At 40.9% G+C, this 20,551-nt stretch overlaps 1 protein-coding gene across 1 annotated transcript in view; it reads left to right on the forward strand.

Annotated features, from left to right (window-relative positions):
* The window catches only part of LOC121507795 (voltage-dependent T-type calcium channel subunit alpha-1I-like), a 317,733-nt gene that overhangs the window by 47,308 nt on the left and 249,874 nt on the right, over positions 1 to 20,551 (forward strand). Inside the window, exon 2 of the mRNA XM_041784135.1 lies at positions 10,111 to 10,222. Within this exon, the coding sequence (XP_041640069.1) occupies positions 10,111 to 10,222 (112 nt within the window). The remainder of the gene's footprint in view (positions 1 to 10,110; positions 10,223 to 20,551) is intronic.

Here is a 20,551-nt window from a genome sequence, read left to right on the forward strand (position 1 = left end):
ACATATAATCCCTCCAGTGCACTCTGGGTCTTCCCTGAGGTCTCCTCCCACCTGGAAGTACTCAGAAGACCTCCAAAGCCAGGCACCTATAGGAGGCACCCTGATCAGATGCCTGAACCACTTCAACTGACTCCTTTTGATGCAAAGGAGCAGCAGCTCTACTCCTGGTTCCCTCCAGATGTCTAAACTCCTCACCCTATCTGTAAAGCTGAACCCAGACATTAGCTGGGTTTCCATCACAGTTTTTTTTTTTTTTTTTTTTTTAAATAAAAGCAACATTTCTTAAATTTCGATTAAGTACAATTGCACTTTGAATGCGTTTCCATTGAAGGGAGTTTTGGGCATAGGCCTTGCAATTCTCATAAAAACTCATCTCGCGTGAATCCGCTGCAGGAAAGCTTGACGCTGAAAACCTGTTGCATGTTGGTGCGGTTTTGGTTACATCTACGGCGGTTGCCTTGATAATTTTGAACAAAAGACGAAGGCAACGGATGATAGTTCAGAGGTAAAGTCCGTATGTATGGCAAAAGCCACGCATAAGGGTATAAGTGTGATGTTAAGAAAAGTCTTGTCCCTGTTCTGTCTACACGTACCGCGCCATGTTGTCTCGAAGTGACTGGACATGTGACACCGTACGTCACGTCCCGTGACTTGTAAATGCGAAAAAAATGTTTCCATTACACTTTTGCAATATATTTCTGTATTGACACACCTGAAAAACCTCCTAATGAAAGCGTAAAAACTTTTTAGCGATATATTAGGGTTTTTTCGAAATTCAGGTGTTTCCATTACCAGTTTTTTATTGTGCTATTTCGATTTTGCGCATTGCCAAATGGAATGGAAACCCAGCTACTCTCTGGAAAAACTCATTTTGGCTGCTTGTATCACTGTCTTATTTTTTCAGTTATTACCCAGAGTTCATGAGGTAAATGGATAGGCAGATCTAAATCCTTCTTCACCACAATGGAGTGGCACAGTGGTTGCAATACTGCCAAAGCTGCACCAATCCACTCATCAACCTGACACTCTCTTTTGCCTTCTCTCATGAACAAGACCCCAAGACACTTGAAGTCCTTCACCTGAGGCAAAGACTCACTCCCCACCCGTGAGAAGCGATCCACCACTTTTCAGGCAGAGAAGCATGGCCTCGGACTTAGGGATACTGATCCTCATCCCACTCAGCTGCAAACTTCCCCAGTACCTGCTGGAGGTCCCCAGCTGAGGATGCAAACAAAATCACATCATCTGCAAAAAGCAGAGATGGAATTCGGATGTCCCTGGACTGGAAACCTTCCTCCCCCTGACTGAGATCCGATCTGCAAAAATCACAAACAGAATTCCAGTTCAACCAGCATATGATTCTGTTGGCAGCTAGCAAGGAATCTGATTTGAACTGTTTAGTTTGCTAAGCTAAGCATCCCTAGCAGAAACGACACAAGTGAGCATATTTTAACACTGATGTGAAAGAGACTTTCACAGCTTTTGCTGAAGCTTTCCACCTCACCAATGACAAAGAAACTTTTGAGAAATCCTTCAAATCTGTACTTTGTGACAAAAAACAGCATCAGAAAGCTGTTAGAAAGCTCCATCAGTCAAACTGTACCCCAGACTATTTTAATTGAGCTGCTCAGTGGCCCACATAGAAATGGTGTAGGTGTACCCGGCAGCTTCTATACTATGACAGCTCCGGGATGAATGGAAAGCAGAGTAGCTTAACAACAGCAAGCAGGAAAAAAGAATAAAGGTTAATAAATTCTGGAGGTGAAACGATTTCTGAGTTAATCTTCGAACATAATGCCAGTAATGGAGCTTTGTGCTTTAAATTCCACCTCTTCCTCCATACTATTGTGTTGATGTACTGTATGTGTGCATGTGTCTCTGCAAGGAAGGAAAAGATACAGAGCTTCCTCGAAGGCACCTCTGCTAATTGACTCATTTTTCAGAAGTTTAGAGGGACAGACAGACGCTGTCACACTGTTAAAGTCTGCTTGTGTAGACGCAGCGTTCATGGAAGGCTGGGCGACTCATTGAAGCGGTTTTTAAAGAATTCATTTGGCAGTAGAAATAACCCTGAGATAATCCTTATAGCATTAGCCCATGGGCTGTCATCATTACTTTGACTGGGGGAAATAAGAAAGCGCTGACCTGCAGTTTTAGCCAGCCATGCTACTCACATTAAAGAGCGTATCACTGCCGGGGAAGGCTGTGCTTTCTAGGTGGTGTTCACAGGCGCTGCCTGGAGGGTCTCAGCAGCAGCTCAGTGACACCTGCGGATGATATCTGTGTCCTCATTAGGAAGGGCCAGCCACCGAGAAGAGCTGAAGCTGCAAAAGAGGGGATGTGTGCTAGTTAGCCTGCAGTATGCTCCTTCCTGTGGAATGATGGCAGTGTTGAATATTTGTATCATTTGTAAGTGGACTTGGAATTCATTTTTTCCAGGCTGATCTCATTTATTGTTCACATTTAAACTTAATGAACTATGACTTCTACATAACCTGAGTATAAGTGAGCCTATTTGGACCTGCCTGGAAATATTTTAGATGCTCTGAGTGCTGCTTTGTGAGCAACACTTCAGTTACTTTTCACAATAATATGGAGGAAAGCCGGAAAAGGCCTCAAACAGAGGCCATGGGAACCTTAAATAAACTTGACCAAACCTGAGGACTCTGAATGAGAATTCAGTAACACTAGATTATGCAATTGAAAAGAAGGGAAAACTGGCAGCCAATCCAAGACAGTGCTATGTGTGCTACATGCACTACGTGTGCTACATGCATCCAGGAAAGAAAGAAGGAAAAACGTTGCAGATGTTTCGAGCTGACGTGCCTGTCACCTGGATCAGTGAGTGTTGTCTGTCTAACGGGGTGCTTGATTTGTTTTTCTTTGTGCTCCCATTTTACACAGTTGGAGGATTTCAAGTAACACAAGCAACAAGATGATCAACTGTAATCAGTAACTGTAATGTGCCTATTAAATTAGCAGCAGTAACGTGTTACACTACTGCGTTACTGACAAATGTAATTTCATTATGGCAACGCACTACTTTGTAGTGCATTACACCCAACACTGCAAATGCTTTTGCGGATATAGTGCAAAAAAATGTGGCTCACTATGCATGCTAAATCTTTGCTGACACACGATTGACCGCCCGCTAAGCCCAGCCCCCTCTGTTACTGTACTGCTATGCTGAATATCGACTTTTCCACTGTGTAAGTAGGGGTATTCCAAAGGAATTGCTTTCAGAGGAGACTGAAATCCCCACAATGCACTTGTGAAAGTTACATTCCCGATATCATTTGTTGACAGAGTGTGCACGGATACGTTAGCATTAAGCTAAATACCTGCTGACTCACACGTAAGTCAGAACATGGATAATTAAGGCAAGCTAGCATCAGCATAATAGCTACTGACTCACATGTAAACTAGCACATGGATAATTAAGGCTAGCTAGCATTTGGCTAAATAGCTACTGACTCACACACAAGCGGGCACATGGATAATTAAGGCAAGCTAGCATGAGGCTAAATAGCTTCTGACTCACATGTAAGTCAGAACATGGATAATTAAGGCTAGCTAGCATGAGGCTAAATAGCTAGTGACACACATAAGCTAGCACATGGATAATGAAGGGTAGCTAATGGGATAACTTGAAGCTAAGTGCTGGTGTTTATGTGTTAGACGCAGCAGCACGTGTGTTGTAATGTATGCATTTAAGAAACAGCTAACCGTTTTTTCCATTGTTTTTGTTTAAACACCTAACATACATGTAAATAAGATATTAAGTCTTTATTAGTCATTTTCATGGTCTGATGATGTATCTGTGTAAACAGGCAGGCTGTACCAAGGCTCGGTTTTTACGGTCCGTGACTCGGCTCAGAATTTAGACAGAAATATGTGACCCATGGGGACAAACCAAGCAGCAACCTCCAGTACTGAAAAATGAAGCCAATGGGGAAGTCACATACACAACACAGGCTTAAAAGCCATTCTTTACACTAGAAATAAACCGGTTTACAGCCCGGTTCAAAAAACCAAATGTGTTCCATTAGCTGATGTCTTCATGTCCTCACACTTTACAGTGGGTGCTTATGTTGAGTTAGCTTTTAAGATACGGTTGGTAACGTCAGCCATTTGATAACTCTTGTTTTCTTTTTTTACTTTGTGGAAGTCGAACGTTCAACACCCCACAGTAAAGATTTGGGGGTTCTGTAAGCCTACTGCTTTGGTGTACTAGTGTCTGCTGAAACCTTGTCAGGCCCCCTGTGCAAAGTTACGGTTTCTAACCTAGGATTGGACGGTGGTCATTTAAGGGAGAGGCTTAGCAAAGGGCCAGCTCTTATGTTGTAGATCTGGGCTTGTCTATGCAGTTTCCTTTGGGAAATGTGGAAGAAGAGAAGTTAAATTTGTTCAAACCCTGATCTGTCAAAGGCCTGAAAAAGAAAAAAAATGCTTTCAAACACCCCTGCCACAGTGACTCCTGGCTTTTCAAAAGAAGAGACACACTCTCTTTCATGCCAAGCATACCCAAGAATAAAGCATGGCATGACTTCGACTGGCCTGGCCTCGCTAATCACATGATCCTCAATAGACTGCACTGGTTACACTGCTGTAGTTCACCATGGTTTATTAGTAACACAGATGAAACATAAGCATTTAAAGTAGCCTTTGCACTTTTCTCTGCATGCATTTTTCTTGTTGCTGCATGCATTCATCTCCAACTGTGCTCTTTTTAGTCAGGACCTGGCAGCTAGTGCTACAGGTGATAATTCAAAGGAGTAGCCAAATAAAAGAATCGCTGTAATTACTGTGTATGATGGTGGTTTTTCATTACAAACTTTGAAGTAAAATGAACGCATTCGACAGCACGTTTAGCCTCTTTGGCTTCCCTCATGTTTCCTTCAAAGCTGACTAGACATAGATATTAAACAGGCCTCCTGCTGGGCTGCATAGTTCTCTTTAAAGACATTGATTTACTGTCAGGTTTAATGTGAGAAATAATACACACCATTGAGGGCAAGTGTTTGAGCGTGTGCTTATGTGGGTGGAGAGTGTGAGCGTCTTATGTTTTCGAACATACCACACGTGCTAATCTGCGTATGTGTACTTTTTATTGCTCGTGTCAGTGTGTTGATGAGTGGGTGTTTGTGTGGATGTGTCTGTGCCACTGCTGTCTGTGTTTGCATGTGTTTTGCCCACTCACAGCCTATCTTTATCCGTGCTGTGATATCTACAGTAGAGCACGTCTTTCTAGGAGGGTTCAGGCCGAGCCGACAGAAACATGCCGAGTATTTAAGCCTTTGTGGGAATTCTGTCTGTTCAAACCTGCCATGTAGTACCCTCACAGAGGAAGAGGAGTCTCCATTTCTTTTTCTGTGGTCCGCTGGGGGAGCGATTCAGCATCCTGTAGTGCTGTACAGCCTCAGGGAGGGATTGGACCTCCTGGGCTATTACAGCACATCCTCCTTCACATGCTTGTTAGCCGAGCCAGGCGCTGACTCCCTGAACACAGTCGAAAATGCATATGGAATCACTCTGTCACACTCTGCTGCTTTGTTTCTCTTTCTTTCTCTCCGGCATGCAGCGTGGTTTTGCATGTTCTGCTCGCTCCGTTAACCTTTTCCCGTAAACAAGCATTGTTCTCACCGTGGTGCTCTGAAAACATTTGGCAACCATGTAGAAATTGTCTCGCTTTCCTTCTGCAGCTTTTTGCTACTTCAGAGTCCTCAGAGGAGAAACTAAATGAGTGGTTTTAGGAGATGATCGTCTGATTTAATTCACTGGAATTTACCAAGCATCTGTTGGAGCATGATCAGCTTTATGTCTGGATCTCTTTGGGGATCTACATGAGAGTCTTGGGAGTATTACAGGCTAAAATGGGCTATTGCTTGTTTAACAGCGTGCACATTGCAAACACACATTCATTGCTGCTGTTAGCACCACATTCTCAGGTGTACCTCTGAAGTCTCTCACTTTAAAAACAACATTTATAAAGCAGTTATTTAAAAAGAATCATGACTGGTCCTAAAAGTGACAGCTGCACTATAAAATCATGACTCTGTGCCACTAAAATGGCCCTGCAGAGCTCACCTTAGTGTTCTTAAGCTCACTGCAGTTCTCAAACGTGGATAACTCTGAATGCATTTACAGCGTTTGGTATAAATTTTCAAGTAGTCCAAGATAAGAGGACTATTTTGCAAAATGTAAGAGCAAGGTCAGCGGCTTTGGTTTAAAGAGATAAACCAGTGATTTTGGGGGTGCAGGCACAGAAGCAAGGATGCAAACTGTCAAAGATGCATGCATTTTTTTTCTTTTAGCCTATTTCTTTATATTTTTATGGGCTTTTTGCAGAATTACAGGAAACAAACATGCCCATGTGAGCATGCACTCTTGCCCAGTCTTAACCCTTAAGGCCTACTTATACTCCCTTTACGTACGAAAATGTAGATGTCTTTTTCAAATGATGTCATCGTCACTGCTCACATACCGTAAAATACCAAATAATTGCCTGGTCCCAATTAACCGCCAGGTGTGGCAGTACATATTGACAAATAAATGCCTGTTCCAAATAAACGCCGGGTGTAATTTATTTACAGCTCCGATATGTGACTGAAATGAGAACCGTATAGAATCAACTCCCAACTCCCCCCCCTTCCTGTTCTTCTCCCTGTTTGAGCTCCGTAGCTCCGCCCCTCTCTTTACGTGCCTTCTAGCGGATCAGAATGTCCGCTGAATTGAATACTCACGGTGGCAAAGCCCTCGTGGAGTGATTTTACTCTGCTTTTCCACTGAAATCAATGGCCGAATCACAGGCAAGAAAACACTTCATCTCATCATGAACAAATTCTACGCAGGACCAAACACCGCCGTAATTCCGCCATTGAATCAACTTCTCACTGAGCTGAGATACGGAGGCTACAGCGGCCAATAGGAACGCTCCCTCTGACCTGAGCCTGATTGGCTGCAAGTACTAGCCTCCTCATTGGTTGGGGCAGCCCTGTCCTTTGCTGGTTTTCTCAAGTGAGATAGCAGCGCCATTACTTTACGGTACTTCCATGTGTCTGTTACGTGGTATGGATGTTAACAAATACATCCACCAGGGGAGGCAGCCCAGAGTCAAAAGTTTATGACAACAACAAACTCAAAAACAAACATGGCGACTGTGGAGGAGGTATTGATAATGTACCTCTTGCATAAAAGACAAAAACGGAGGCAACGTTGTAGGAGGCCAACTTGCACAACTTTTCCTCAAAAATTTCTGCCATTGTTATTTCTTCTTTGTGTCTCGCTAGAGCTACGTATCAGGTAGTGACCGCAACACTGCCCCCACGGTTTCTGGTGGTACTGCTCCGTTTGGCCCGTATCTGTAAGCTTTATGAAAACGTGCAGAAATACGGACAAAATGAACGTGGAGCACGGACAGAAGGCTCTGTCCGCATCCGGATTCGTATTTAACGTTGAGCATAAATGGGCCTTTGGAGCTCACACGGCACGCATCCATGCTGCAGGCACACCCCTTTGTAAACTGCTTGGTAACTTTTGAACCGTAAGTCGTAGACACTTATTTGTGTTTTCCTGTGAAAGCTCTCTGTTGTGCCTTTCTAAATATGTTCTTCATTCTTAGCTCTTACAGAACATTTCCTAGTGAGCCTGGAACTTGGCTGACTTCCTGGGGTCTCTGAGGACAGCGTTGTCGTATACAACAATAAGTGACACAGTTTAGAGAAATGTTAATAACTTTTGAACCATAAGTCATAGACACTCTTTTTTACCTCCGCCAAGGAAGTTATGTGATTGGGTGGGTTTGTTTGTTTGCTTGTTTGTTTGTTTGTTAGCAACATAACTCAAAAAGTCATGGATGGATTTTCATGAAACTTGCAGGAAATGTCAGAAATGGCATAAGGAAGAATAAATTAGATTTTGGGAGTGATCCAGATCACTATCTGGATCCAGCAATATTTTTAAAGGGTTCTGTACTATTGGGAGATAGGGCTAATGGCGGGGGACTGCGTTGTTACCACTTTACACCAGGAGATGGCGGACATGAGAAGTTTTGGAGTTGATAGACTTTGAAAGGAGCACGCTCAGACGAGTCGGAGCGTAACAGAGAGAAAGACAGCGAATTGTAGCGAGAATACTCACAATGGTGGGAGGAATAGAGGAATATTCACCCTCTGCCATGACTTCCACACGTAGTGAAGCCAATGCTTTGCCTCACTGTGTCTCCACCTCACCGGGGAGGGAGTAATCGGCGAATTATATTTTGGGAGTGATCTGGATCACCGGCTTGATCCAGGAATGTTATTAAAGGATTCTTCACTATTGGGAGATAGGGCTAATGGCAGAGGTCTGCACTGTCTCAGTGCTTTTCTAGTTTTCCATTGTGCCGTTCATTCGATGTCTCCGTAGCCCTTAAGGATGCTGTTCTAGTGAGCCCGGAACTTCTGTGACCTTTCGGGGTCTTTAAAGATTAAATCCATGGCGTTAGATCTGATAATAAGAGTCTTTTTGTCCATTTTTAATCCATTTTTGATCATTTACTTTGGCTTTCTTCAGTGGGTGGTGCCACATTGTTGAGGGCAATGTTTACATGCAATGCATTGTGGGAGGGGCTGTCCTAAATAGCAAGATGTTGCGTATCTACTACTTTAAGGAATGGCACAAATGAATCTAACTGCATAAAAGTACAGGGACTTTTTTGTATATAAGTAGATATTTTGAAAACCATTAGTCACAGAATGCTTATTTTTTTTCCCCTGTTTTGTCCAAAAGAGATGAGAGAAGAAGTCTGTGCAAAGAAAAAGCTTAGTCACTATTGTTTACTGTGTGTTATCAATAAAAATCTTTGAGTTTCAGATTCCAAAATTTTTTCTTTTGTCTTTAGAGTCCTATAACTTTTTTCGAAATTCAAGTGAAATAACTGTGTTAGATTGTTGTCCTGAAAAAAAAAAAAAAAAAAAAGATGTATAGAGCTTGACTGTGCACCACAGGGTTGATGTTTTACAAGCTTTTTAAGAAAAAAAAGTCCAGACGAGACATGATGGTGAAAAAAATAGCGGTGAGCTCTAAGGGTTAATTTCTTTTATAGAAAAAAAAAAAAAAAAATGCTGAAAAAATATTCCAAGCAGGCTCATGTTAGTTGTTTTTTCCCCAGTGCTTTAAGTTGACATATTTTGTTACCTTGACATATTGTGTCTGCTTTGGTTGTTTGCAGATGGTCAGTGCGTTGATATCAGACAAGCAGCTGCTTGTGCCAGTTAACTCTGAATTAACATTGGGAAAATGTCACACTTGTTTTTAGTCATAAAATGACTTGATTAGATCTTTAAAGGCTTATAGAGTAACCTGCATGTAGCTGAACAAGATGTCAGTCTTTGTTTATGATCAATTACTGTCAATTCTCAGTGGAAACAAAACCACTGGCCCTTGACATCCATCTGCCTACTGTCACCTCACCCTGATGGCATACTGAAACTATAAGATAGATTTTGGACTGTCAAAAGGAAGACACAGAATTGCTTCTTCTCTAACATGTGTTTCGGCAATACTTTATTGTTAAATAATACATCAGCTAGTGCTAAAAATCCAAAACCTTTACCAAAAAGAAGACAGAAAATAACAGATCTACAGTCAGAGTTTCAACCGCAGCCTGTCCTGAACTAAAGAGAGAGATCAGTTCATGTGGAGTGATATAAAAGGTAAATACAGAGAGCTGGCCTTTCGGTTAAAAATAAAGCCAATAAACATGCTATTATACCTATCTGAGGCTTTGTAAAAACTTGCACAAGAAAAGAAAAGGAAACTTTTCTATCACAGTATTGTGTGCCAACAGGGAATCAAAATAACAAATGTACCTGATTTTAAGTGCCCAAGATTTCTCATCATTTTGCCATGGTATCAAAACTGGTATGTATTTTTCTGATTGTCTAGTATAAAACTTTAGATTACTGATATTTTGACAAGCTGAATAAGAAGACTGTAATAGTTGTTGCACAGAAGTATCCAGATCAGTGTGTTTTGTGGTGTCTGAAGTGTTATATCTGCTGTGTTTTTTCTTGAGTTTCTTCGTGTATTACCATGAAAGCTGTTCTCCTTAACCTTCTTTTCCTCTACGTGGTTCGAGCGAGTGAGTATCATGGTGATCCTCCTGAACTGTGTGACTCTGGGAATGTACCAGCCCTGTGAGAACATCGACTGCTCCTCAGACCGATGTCAGATATTACAGGTAAGCATAAACTCACGCATTTGTGCACAGAGACACACATTTATGTGATAACCATTTTGTTGAAGTTACTTAAAGGTTGCTGACCAAAAAGTCTAAGAAGACCAATATGTGTATATTTTCAAACATAACTTCATAATCGGTGTTTTGTTGGGAAAGTGTCTGGATAATGCGTTACAAAGTAATCTGTTTGATATGATAGGATACAATATGAAATGATACGAATCCATACAATATGATATGATACAATACCATACCAAAATGATGCAATATGTTATGATCCCAAAAAAAATGACATGCTACCATACAAAACAATACTACACCATACAAAACAGTACTGTACAATAAAAAATGATACAATACGATATGATACAATATGGTCCAAAACAATAGGATACAAAACCATGCAATACAATACGAAATGAAACGATACGAATCCATGCAATACAATATGATGCCATACCAAAATGATACATTATGATACAAAACAAAACTACACCATACAAAATAGTACGATAAAAAATGACACAATACGATCCAAAACAATAGGATACAAAACCATGCAATACGATATGATGCGATACCATGCCAAACAATACCATATTATATGAAATGAAACAATACAATACAAAATGATACAATATGAGATGATACAAATCAAAGTGACATGCTACCATACAAAACTATTCTATTACATATGAAAAAGTACGATATGATACAAAATGGTACAATATGAAACAATACGATATGATACAATATAATACAAAACAATAGGATATGAAACCATGCAATACAATACGATATGATACCATACGATGCAATACCATATGATACGATACGAAATGAAATTATATGATAAGATACGCTATGATACAAAATGTAATCGTATGACACGATACCATAGGAAAGGATATTGTACCATAAGACACAGTATGATTCAAAGTGATACAATACATTATGATACAAAACAATATGAAACGATACCATACAAAACAATACCATAGGAAATGATATTATACTATACGAAATGGTTCAATACAATACAAAATGATACAATACGAAACAATACGATATGATACAAAACAATATGACATGATGCCATACGAAACGGTATGACACCATACAAAATGATACCATACAAAACAATAAGGTACGAAATGATATGATACAATACAGTACAATGCAAAACAATATGAAAAAAATACAATATGATACAATACTGTAAGAAAATCCTCAAAGCATCTGCACAGTTTCTGTTTCTCTCCAACCAGTTGGCAAGTACATATAAAGATGCAGGAGAACAACATAATATTAAAATATAAAAAGCAAGGTAAAGAAGCCATGTTGTCTTGTTTTCACTGAGACATCTGTGTCACACAATTATAAACCCAAATTTTTGAAATAGTAGGCGTCATATAAGCTTTAACTGTTAGCCTTTGTCTAAATCGAAGATTTACAGACATTTTCTTATTAATATCATGGAGAATGAGTCACAAAAGAGTTTTATACTTTGGTAATGTGGCCTTTTACTCAGTATGTAAGTTACAAATTAATATGACACCAGCATTTGTGCTGTTTGACATTATGTACATGAACATCAGTAGGTAGGACTGCAATCAAGTACTTTCTTTACCAGATATGCCTTTGACAGAATAACAGCATGCGTGCAATTTCATGTTTCCTTAGAAATATGGGGACTTACATGTAAAATCTGGAAAACAAATGGCACCTGTATATAGGATGTCTGCAATTTATTGGGGTCTTCTAGGGGGAAAAGCGTGAAAAAATGACTGCCTAGATGAGGTAAGCATTGTATTCGGCAAAGTCTACAATGTGCAGTGTCTGTACACCTGTATAGCTGGTTTAGTACCATCTCCTTTCAGTGTAATCCTGTTTTAATTCTGCTTGCATCAGAGCAGAAGTTTGAGAGAGTGATGGCCTATGGTGATAGTTGTGAAGTACAGACCCACAGCCAAGGAGCCATGCTGTTTGTTTGTTTGTTTTGGGGCTTATGTCCTCATGGGAGAGAAAAACCATTGAAAGTTGTGTTGCCACCCATCAGCCTGGTCTGTGTTGGGGGTCCCAGCCATGTTTTGAGTGGTGGCTTGTTATACATAATAAATGAGGGTGGATTTACGTTGAGTTGAGTCTTGGGGGTTGTGGTGGCTGCCCTTGCTGTCATGACAGAGCATGTCTCAGCACTTTATACCTGTATATTGTTGTCACCAGTATAAGGGAAACAGTTTCAAGGGAAAAATAGTGATGAAAAATGTATATTATACGCTTGATTTTACAGTAAAGGAGCGCTTTATATCACCGAAACTAAGTGCAGTTAAAGTAGGCATGGCCAGTTTGATGTTATTTCTCTGCCTTTTATTTTCTAGCGTCACTGTCCCTTTGATTTATGGTGCAAAGGAAATCAAACGTTCTTGGGAATGAGACGTCCTGCCCTCAGTAGTGATATCGCAATTACTGATGACAGCTCCACAGCTGGATCACCTCTTCAAAGGCTTGGATCTCTTCTGGGCTATCTTATTCCTCTCGAGGTCTTAAATTTGGAAAGTTATATGATCTATCACTCAACCAGTGAAGAGGAACCATCATCAAAGTTAACACTGGTCTCGTTTTATTGATATTTATGTTGGAGCCACGGTGTTGCACTTGCACTCCTAAAAACAAATGCACTTAAACTTTTCCTGCAGAACTGGAGGTCTTAGAAGGCAGGACATGACATTAGATGGGTGGAGGATTTATGTGTAATGCTTAATTGGTCTTGTTCTCAGTATTTAAGCACAAACAAACAAAAGGAAAGACACCCATGAGCAGAAAAGAGTTTGCAGGGTTTCATTATCTGCTTCAAGATATTTAGCGAAGTTACTATGGCAAGGAATGATTGCTTTTTTAAGGCTGAAAAAAACAAGGATTTAATAAGTACAGTCGTACAAGTATGTGCTGGATGAGCAGGAGCAACTATGTGTGATAATAAGGGATCATTGTGGTAACCAAAAACTGTATAATGACAATGAAATAGGATGGTATTTATAGCAGTGGAAAATGAGCAGCTCTTATATCCACTCTTACATTAATTAGGTAACAGATGTGAATAAGTGCATGGATTTTTACGGGCACACTCACACTAGACAATCTGTACCGTACGTGGGCATGTTTGAGCCTTACGTCCGGTATGTTTGACCATTGTGAGTACCGCTGAAGCTCAGTGACCCACAGTGACCTCCCTATGACCTTTAGCTCATACTGCAGGATGAGACACAATGTTGATATAGTAGTGATTTATGATTGGGAGTGTGTGCATTGGGTTGAAAATAGAACTGTAGCACATACACTGTTGCCAAAAGTATTTGCTCACCTGCCTTGACTTGCATATGAACTTAAGTGACATCCCATTCTTAATCCATAGGCTTTAATATGACGTCGGTCCACCCTTCAGCTATAACAGCTTCAACTTTTCTGAAAAGGCTTTCCACAAGGTTTAGGAGTGCGTTTAATGGGAATTTTTGACCATTCTTCCAGAAGCGCATTTGTGAGGTCACACACTGATGTTGGACGAGAAGGCCTGGCTCTCAGTCTCCTCTCTAATTCATCCCAAAGGTGTTCTGTCAGGTTGACGTCAGGACTCTGTGCAGGCCAGTCAAGTTCATCCACACCAAACTCTCTCATCCATGTCTTTATGGATCTTGCTTTGTGCACTGGTGCACAGTCATGTTGGAACAGGAAGGGGCCATCCCCAAACTGTTCCCACGAAGTTGGGAGCATGGAATTGTCCAAAATCTCTTGGTATGCTGAAGCATTCAGAGTTTCTTTTACTGGAACTAAGGGGCCAAGCCCAGCTCCTGAAAAGCAAGCCCACACCACAGTCCCCAGTACCGTTGTCCTGGCAACTGCCAAACCCAGACTCGTCCATCAGATTGCCAGATGGATAAGCATGATTAGCTGCTCTAGAGTCCAGTGGCAGTGTGCTTTACACCACTGCATCCCATGCTTTGCATTGCACTTGGTGATGTATGGCTTGGATGCAGCTGCTCGGCCATGGAATCCCATTCCATGAAGCTCTCTACCACTGTTCTTGAGCTAATCTGAAGGCCACATGAAGTTTGGAGGTCTGTAGCGATTGACTCTGCAGAAAGTTTGCAACCTCTGCGCACTATGTGCCTCAGCATCCGTTGACCCCACTCCGTCATTTTATGTGGCCTACCACTTGGTGGCTGAGTTTCTGTCATTCCTAATCGCTTCCACTTTGTTATAATACCACTGACAGCTGACTGTGGAATATTTAGGAGTTTCACAACTGGAGTTGTTGCACAGGTGGCATCCTTTCACAGTACCACGCTGGAATTCACTGAGCTCCTGAGAGCGACCCATTTTTTCACAAATGTTTGTAGAAACAGTCTGCATGCCTAGGTGCTTGATTTTATACACCCGTGGCCATGGAAGTGATTGGAACACCTGATTTCAATTATTTGGATGGATGAGTGAATACTTTTGGCAGTATAATGTATATAGCTGGACTTGAGCGCAGGCAGTAGAACTGCTTAGATTGACATGAGAGATTTGCTCTAAAGCCATTGTATATGGAAAATGGAGGTAAAAGGTATAGAGGGCGTCTTCCATCTGGACCCTGACTGGTAGATGAGTAGGGTCCTGGTCTAGAGGCTTTACCTCCTGTACTACTTTTGGAGACTGAATGTACCAGATGAAGGCCTGCATTCTGAGGCCTATTGTTATTGGGGGTCACACCAGACCATGGGCTCTTTTAGATTTGTTAGTGCCTGATTATTAAGAGCTTTGGATTTCCACCCCTGTCAGACTTTATATGGAGCTATTTTAGATAAGCTAGCACAGGAGCAATGTGATCTCCTCTTCTAGTTTTAGTCATTAATCCAGCCAGTGAATTTAACAGTACCTCATGGAGAACTTTGGAGAAACTTTACATGGAGCAGGAAAAAATCCTGGTAAAGTAGAGTCCATTTGAGTTCACCCATGCAGCTCAGTGCAGCGATTCTCTCCAATGGTCATGGGATGTGTGAATGCATGGAAACACTACAGAAAATATATATTTTTTCTTCTTTAGGACTTCTTAAGTTTCCAAACATACTTTGAACCTAAGGAATTATTTATCATGCAATTGGTCTTCATTACAGCACAGCTTCCCAGAGCTGCTAGCGTGACTGAAAGTTCTTGTTTCCCTCTTCTCTGAATGATTGCTTTCATATGTGTTCTATATATGGTTTACTGAGTTACACAGGATCATGTATTTTTGATTAGGGTCTCTACATACATACATTTGATGTCGTTGAGAAGCACTCACAAATGTGTTAACAAATCTGAACAAATGCACTCTTATTCTCAGCCATGCATTTTTAATATAAAGCTCTCACTAAAGCAGAACGCCTGAGTCACAAAATCATGCAAAGACAGCTGTGTAAAACAACATTTAGAGGAAGAGTCACAGTTGAATACACAAATGCATGCATGGATACACAAACAGAAGCCTTGATGTTCCTAGAAGAAGAGAGCAGAGAGCGTGCTTCTAGAAAGAGCACACATGAATCAATTATTCCTACGTATATATGTGTTAATATAGGAAAAACACAGTTTCACATGCACTCACATCCCCTCCTCCTGAATCCCTCACCCCCTCACCCTCCCCTCTGGCTCCCTCTCATGCTGCAGCCTGTAACTCTCACAGTGACTCACTGCTAGCATGTGGTCTTTATGGTGCAGCAGGCATGACTTTCTCACATCAGCACCTCAGCAGATTTCCCCATCATCTTGCAAAAAGCCCAGAATCCCTCCTCACTCATGCCAAAGGTGGACCGAGTGGGTGTTGCGTCTGTGCGTGAGCGTGTGCGTTTCTGTCTCCAGTCTGTTAGTGTGAAGCGCTTGTTGAATCATCCCGACGTCTTATGTGTTTTTTCCACATTCTCCCATGAACACACACAAGGCTGCGCACTCATCATGTAACAGCAAACACACACAGCAGATTGATTGGGCTCCCAGGGGGAGGTGGCTGCTGAGTTAGACCTAATAGAATTTCTCCTCCGAGTATCTATAGACCTATTCAATAGCATGGATTTGGAGGGCTACAGCGCCACAGTCAATACAGTCCTCTTAGAAAATCCAACGTTCAATACCCTGATTTCAATGGTGCCTCAACCAGCACAATCTATACGCTCCAACAAATGTGGACTTAAAGATCCTTGGAAGCTTAGCTGGTTATTTAATCAGGTAGTCTTTGCTTCAATTTGGATGAGTAGATGGAATGAGAAAGGATGTTTGGGGTAATCATGGTGCACATAAGTTTCTAAATTGTATTTAAACAAGTAGCAAAATTGAGGCCGTCTCCATGTGAAGATTATTTCAGCCGAAGACTCTGACCTTTCGTTGTATTTAGGCTGTCTGTTTTCACCACAATGGCATTTTGATGCCAGAAAACACGTGTTTTTGAAAGTGGGCCCCAGAGTGCAAGCTTTTGAAAATGACTCCCTGTCCATCACTGTGTAAGACCCAGGTGCCTTTAAAAACAAGACTTTCCATTTGCACTTGTTGCTTCAGTACAAAGTCACACTGGACTAGCATTTAATATGTTTAGTTCATTATGCCAGTGGTTCTCAACCTTGGGGTCGGGACCCCCTTTAGGGTCACTAGACACTAAGAGGGGGTCCCCAGATACCTTAAAAAAACTAAGAATATTTTTTAAATTTGAATGTTGACTGATTTGACTTTACACCAGTTTTTTTGCCAAATCTTAACCAGTGTTCACACATTTTTTTTGCCATTTTAAACTCTTTCCACTACTTTTTCTGCCTGTTTTTGCCACTCTTAAAATCAATTCTTGCCACATAAGCCTAATGTTGCCTCTGTTGACCCATTATTGACACTATTGACCCGATTTTACCACTTTAAATGCACAGTTTTTCCCAGTTTAATCACATTTCACTATTTGAGATGCCAATTTTTGACAGTTTGATGGATTTATGCCAATATTTACCTATTTTTTCTTTCTCAGGTAGCACTATTTTGCCAGTTTATATCAATTTTTCTTACCATTTTACCAGATTTACACCCATTTTTGCCAATTAAAAGCTTTTTCAGACACCTTTTAATTCCCTTTTACCACTAGTTATGCCCATTTTGGTCACTGTAACCCATTTTTGCCTTTTTTGGTTATTTTTTGCCAGTCTTACATAATGTTTGCCACTTCTAACCCATTTCTGCTAGTTTTAAGATTTAATTTCACAGCCTTTCCACCATTTTTTTTCTTTGCCATTTTTAACCCGTTTTTCAATGTTTTACCAATTTTAATTGTTTCCTAACAAAATAGATTTAGATTTTTTAAGAAGGCTATATACTACACACATGATTTAAAAAAGAGATTTGTGTCATTGATAAGAGTGTTTATTTTTTCAGGTTAAACATGAAATATGGATATCACTGCTTAACTTGGACTATGATTTTGCTGACCTCCATGGGTCCCAAGTTTTGCTGGGCCTCAGAAAGCTCTCCCATTTATCCCCCCTTATGGACGGCCTTGTCTCCACATGACTATTCTTAAATGTGCACGGCTGTGTTCGACCACTTTGAGGTACAGTGGGGGTCCCTGGTCCCTGGCACCTTTATTTTGGGGGTCAAGGGCTGAAAAGGTTTAGAACAACTGCATTATGCACATCCATGTGCATGGCTGTCATGTGATGGAGGTGACCAATTATCAGGGCCAGGGCCTTCAATAACCTTCATTTAGCCAGGTTAGTCACATTGAAATTAGAGATCTTGCATTGAAGGCCAAGATGGGCAGCCATAGACCATCTCAACAGAATGCATTAAATGATAACAACAATAATAAATCAACATTACTAGTGGGCTTTCACCAAGGATGTAAGAGTCACCAATTGTTGGAGTTTTGAATCAGTCTGGATATTGTTCCAAGCAAAAAGTGCAGAAAACCTAAAAGCCTACTTTCTCAGCTCAGTTCAGACTTTGGGGATAACAACTTGCACAAAATCAAACAATCACCTTGTAAAAACTGTCCTTCAAGATTGAAAGGAATGATAGTCCTTATTTTGTCCAGAATGGCTTTATAAATGAAGACGTACCGATGTCAAGCCAACTTGTCCCTCAATAAGTCCAGCTGACTTCAGAGTGTGAAGTCTAATTGTGACGAAGAAATCCACAATAAGTGCTAAATCTCAGAGCTCTACTGTCCAACACATGTAGACTCTGCGCAAAGACAAGTTATCATCAAGAAAAAACTCCAAATATAAAAAAATAAAACACCAACTCAATTATTGAACTGTTTTCATTAACAGTTTTTTGGATAATATTTTTTTGCTGCTTTTTAGGTTGTAAAGAACTTTAGTTTTTATCAATTCAATGCAAATAGCTTTATTGGCATTGATATTGATCAATTTCAATGCCAAAGCAATTCACAATTTCAAAGAATCACAAATGTACAGTTTCGAGGATTTCAGAGTGTTGGTTGGGAGGAGACTGAATGGTTGTCTTTTAGGCTGTGACAGTGATGGTAGTTTTAATCTCTTAAAAGTTGCAGCCCACAGTTTTTTTATTTCATGTCCGTAACTCTGTTCATTGTGCTGCTGCCTTTCTTGGCAAGGACAGTCTTGTAAATGAGATTAATGATCTCAGTGAGGTTTAAATAAAATCAGTTCTGAACATGGACTCAATTAAAGGCACGCTGTAGATTAACAAAAGTTTGTGCAAGCACAAGTGCACATCAGTAGACTCTTTTTTAGGTTGTTTCAACCAAGCAGTCTGGCTCAGTTTGGTGCGGAACGGCACACATTTTTTTGCGTTTCTATAGATCAAAAGTTGGAAAGGGGCCCAAAAAAACCAACCCGTACCGTCCCACTTTTCAGCACCCTTCCATAGGGGTGCCAATCTTACCTATCTGTACCAAAAAGGTGGAGCTACACACAAAAATAGGGGCTGCACTGACGTCACGTCAGCATGAGACTCAGCTGCTCGCCTCCGGGCTTCAAAACACAGAAGTCTGCACTGTGAGGAGCGGGTGAAAACGGGAGAAAAATGGACTAATTTCTACCTAAATGGGAAATATTTGGACCCGATGGAGGTCCAAACTGTTTCCTACTCTATGGATATTGATGTCTGGCCACAAATCAAGTTTCCTGACGTTTACCTGGACCTGATTTTAAGCACACAAGGCAGAGCCCAAAGGCTCACATAAGCCATCCATCAGCGAATGATGAGAAACTAAATTAATGCTTATGTTTAATGAAAAGTCTTAGAACAGTTCATTCTCTTCTGTAACTAGTTATTAATCTACTTCTTACGTTAGGTAACCTGTGAAAACATCGCTCTGTGGTTGTTGAACGTGTTTGTAAAACTTCAGACTGCAGACTATTTTAAAACGAGATCAGCGCACCCTGGCTTTCTGACTTAATCTAGCTTGATTTTAACACCAGCTGAACTTTTTCTTTATTTTTAATTCAGCGAATTCTCACTGTACAGCTTTAAACTTTCATATTTTGTCGTATAGACTGTTCTAGATTAGATATATTCACATATTAACGTAGCGTTACGAGTCAAACTGTCTCTGTACATGTATTCCATCAGCTGAGGATCTGTACTGACAGCGGTTAACATCATTAAAATGTAGTTATTTTTTTTAAAAAGCACTTTCAGCTGAAATAAATCTGTTAACTGCTTATTCCCTACTGATTTCTGTCACTCATCCTTTCTATAACTCTGCTGCTGGAACTGCAGACTCGCACTGCATGTGACTTCACATTCATCACCTTTAAAGTCCGCCCACCAAGGGAGAGCACGGGTGTCTGTGGAAACACGAACTATTTGGGGTTTAGTGTACCAAACCATACCAAACCAAACTGAATCAAACCGGACCCCCTGGTGGAAACACAGCGTTTGATGCACAGGAGCATCGCCTCACTCCTAACTATCTACAAATGCCCAAGCTTCTCATCCTATTGCTAAGGACGCTGCAGATACCCTCCTGAGGAATCCCATTTCAACCACTTATAACCCCAGTCGCATTCTTTTCAACAGTTGAGGGTTTGAATTTAAATCAACAGGTAAATTAAGGCTTTGCCTTTCACATCAGCTCACCTTTCACCATGACAGTCCAGTAAAACCTCTGCTGATGCTGCACCAATTTACCCATTAATGACACAGGCCGTTCCCTTCAATCAGTCTGAGCTGCTGGGGGTCCCAAAGCCCATGTCTATACTGTCACTTCTTCCCAACTTGCCTTGTATCCAACACCTATATCTAACTCTGCAGGTACCCCCCATGTGGTCCTATCACAGGTTGTAAATCAAA

Source organism: Cheilinus undulatus, linkage group 4, assembly GCF_018320785.1.
Source record: "Cheilinus undulatus linkage group 4, ASM1832078v1, whole genome shotgun sequence".
NCBI lineage: Eukaryota > Metazoa > Chordata > Actinopteri > Labriformes > Labridae > Cheilinus > Cheilinus undulatus.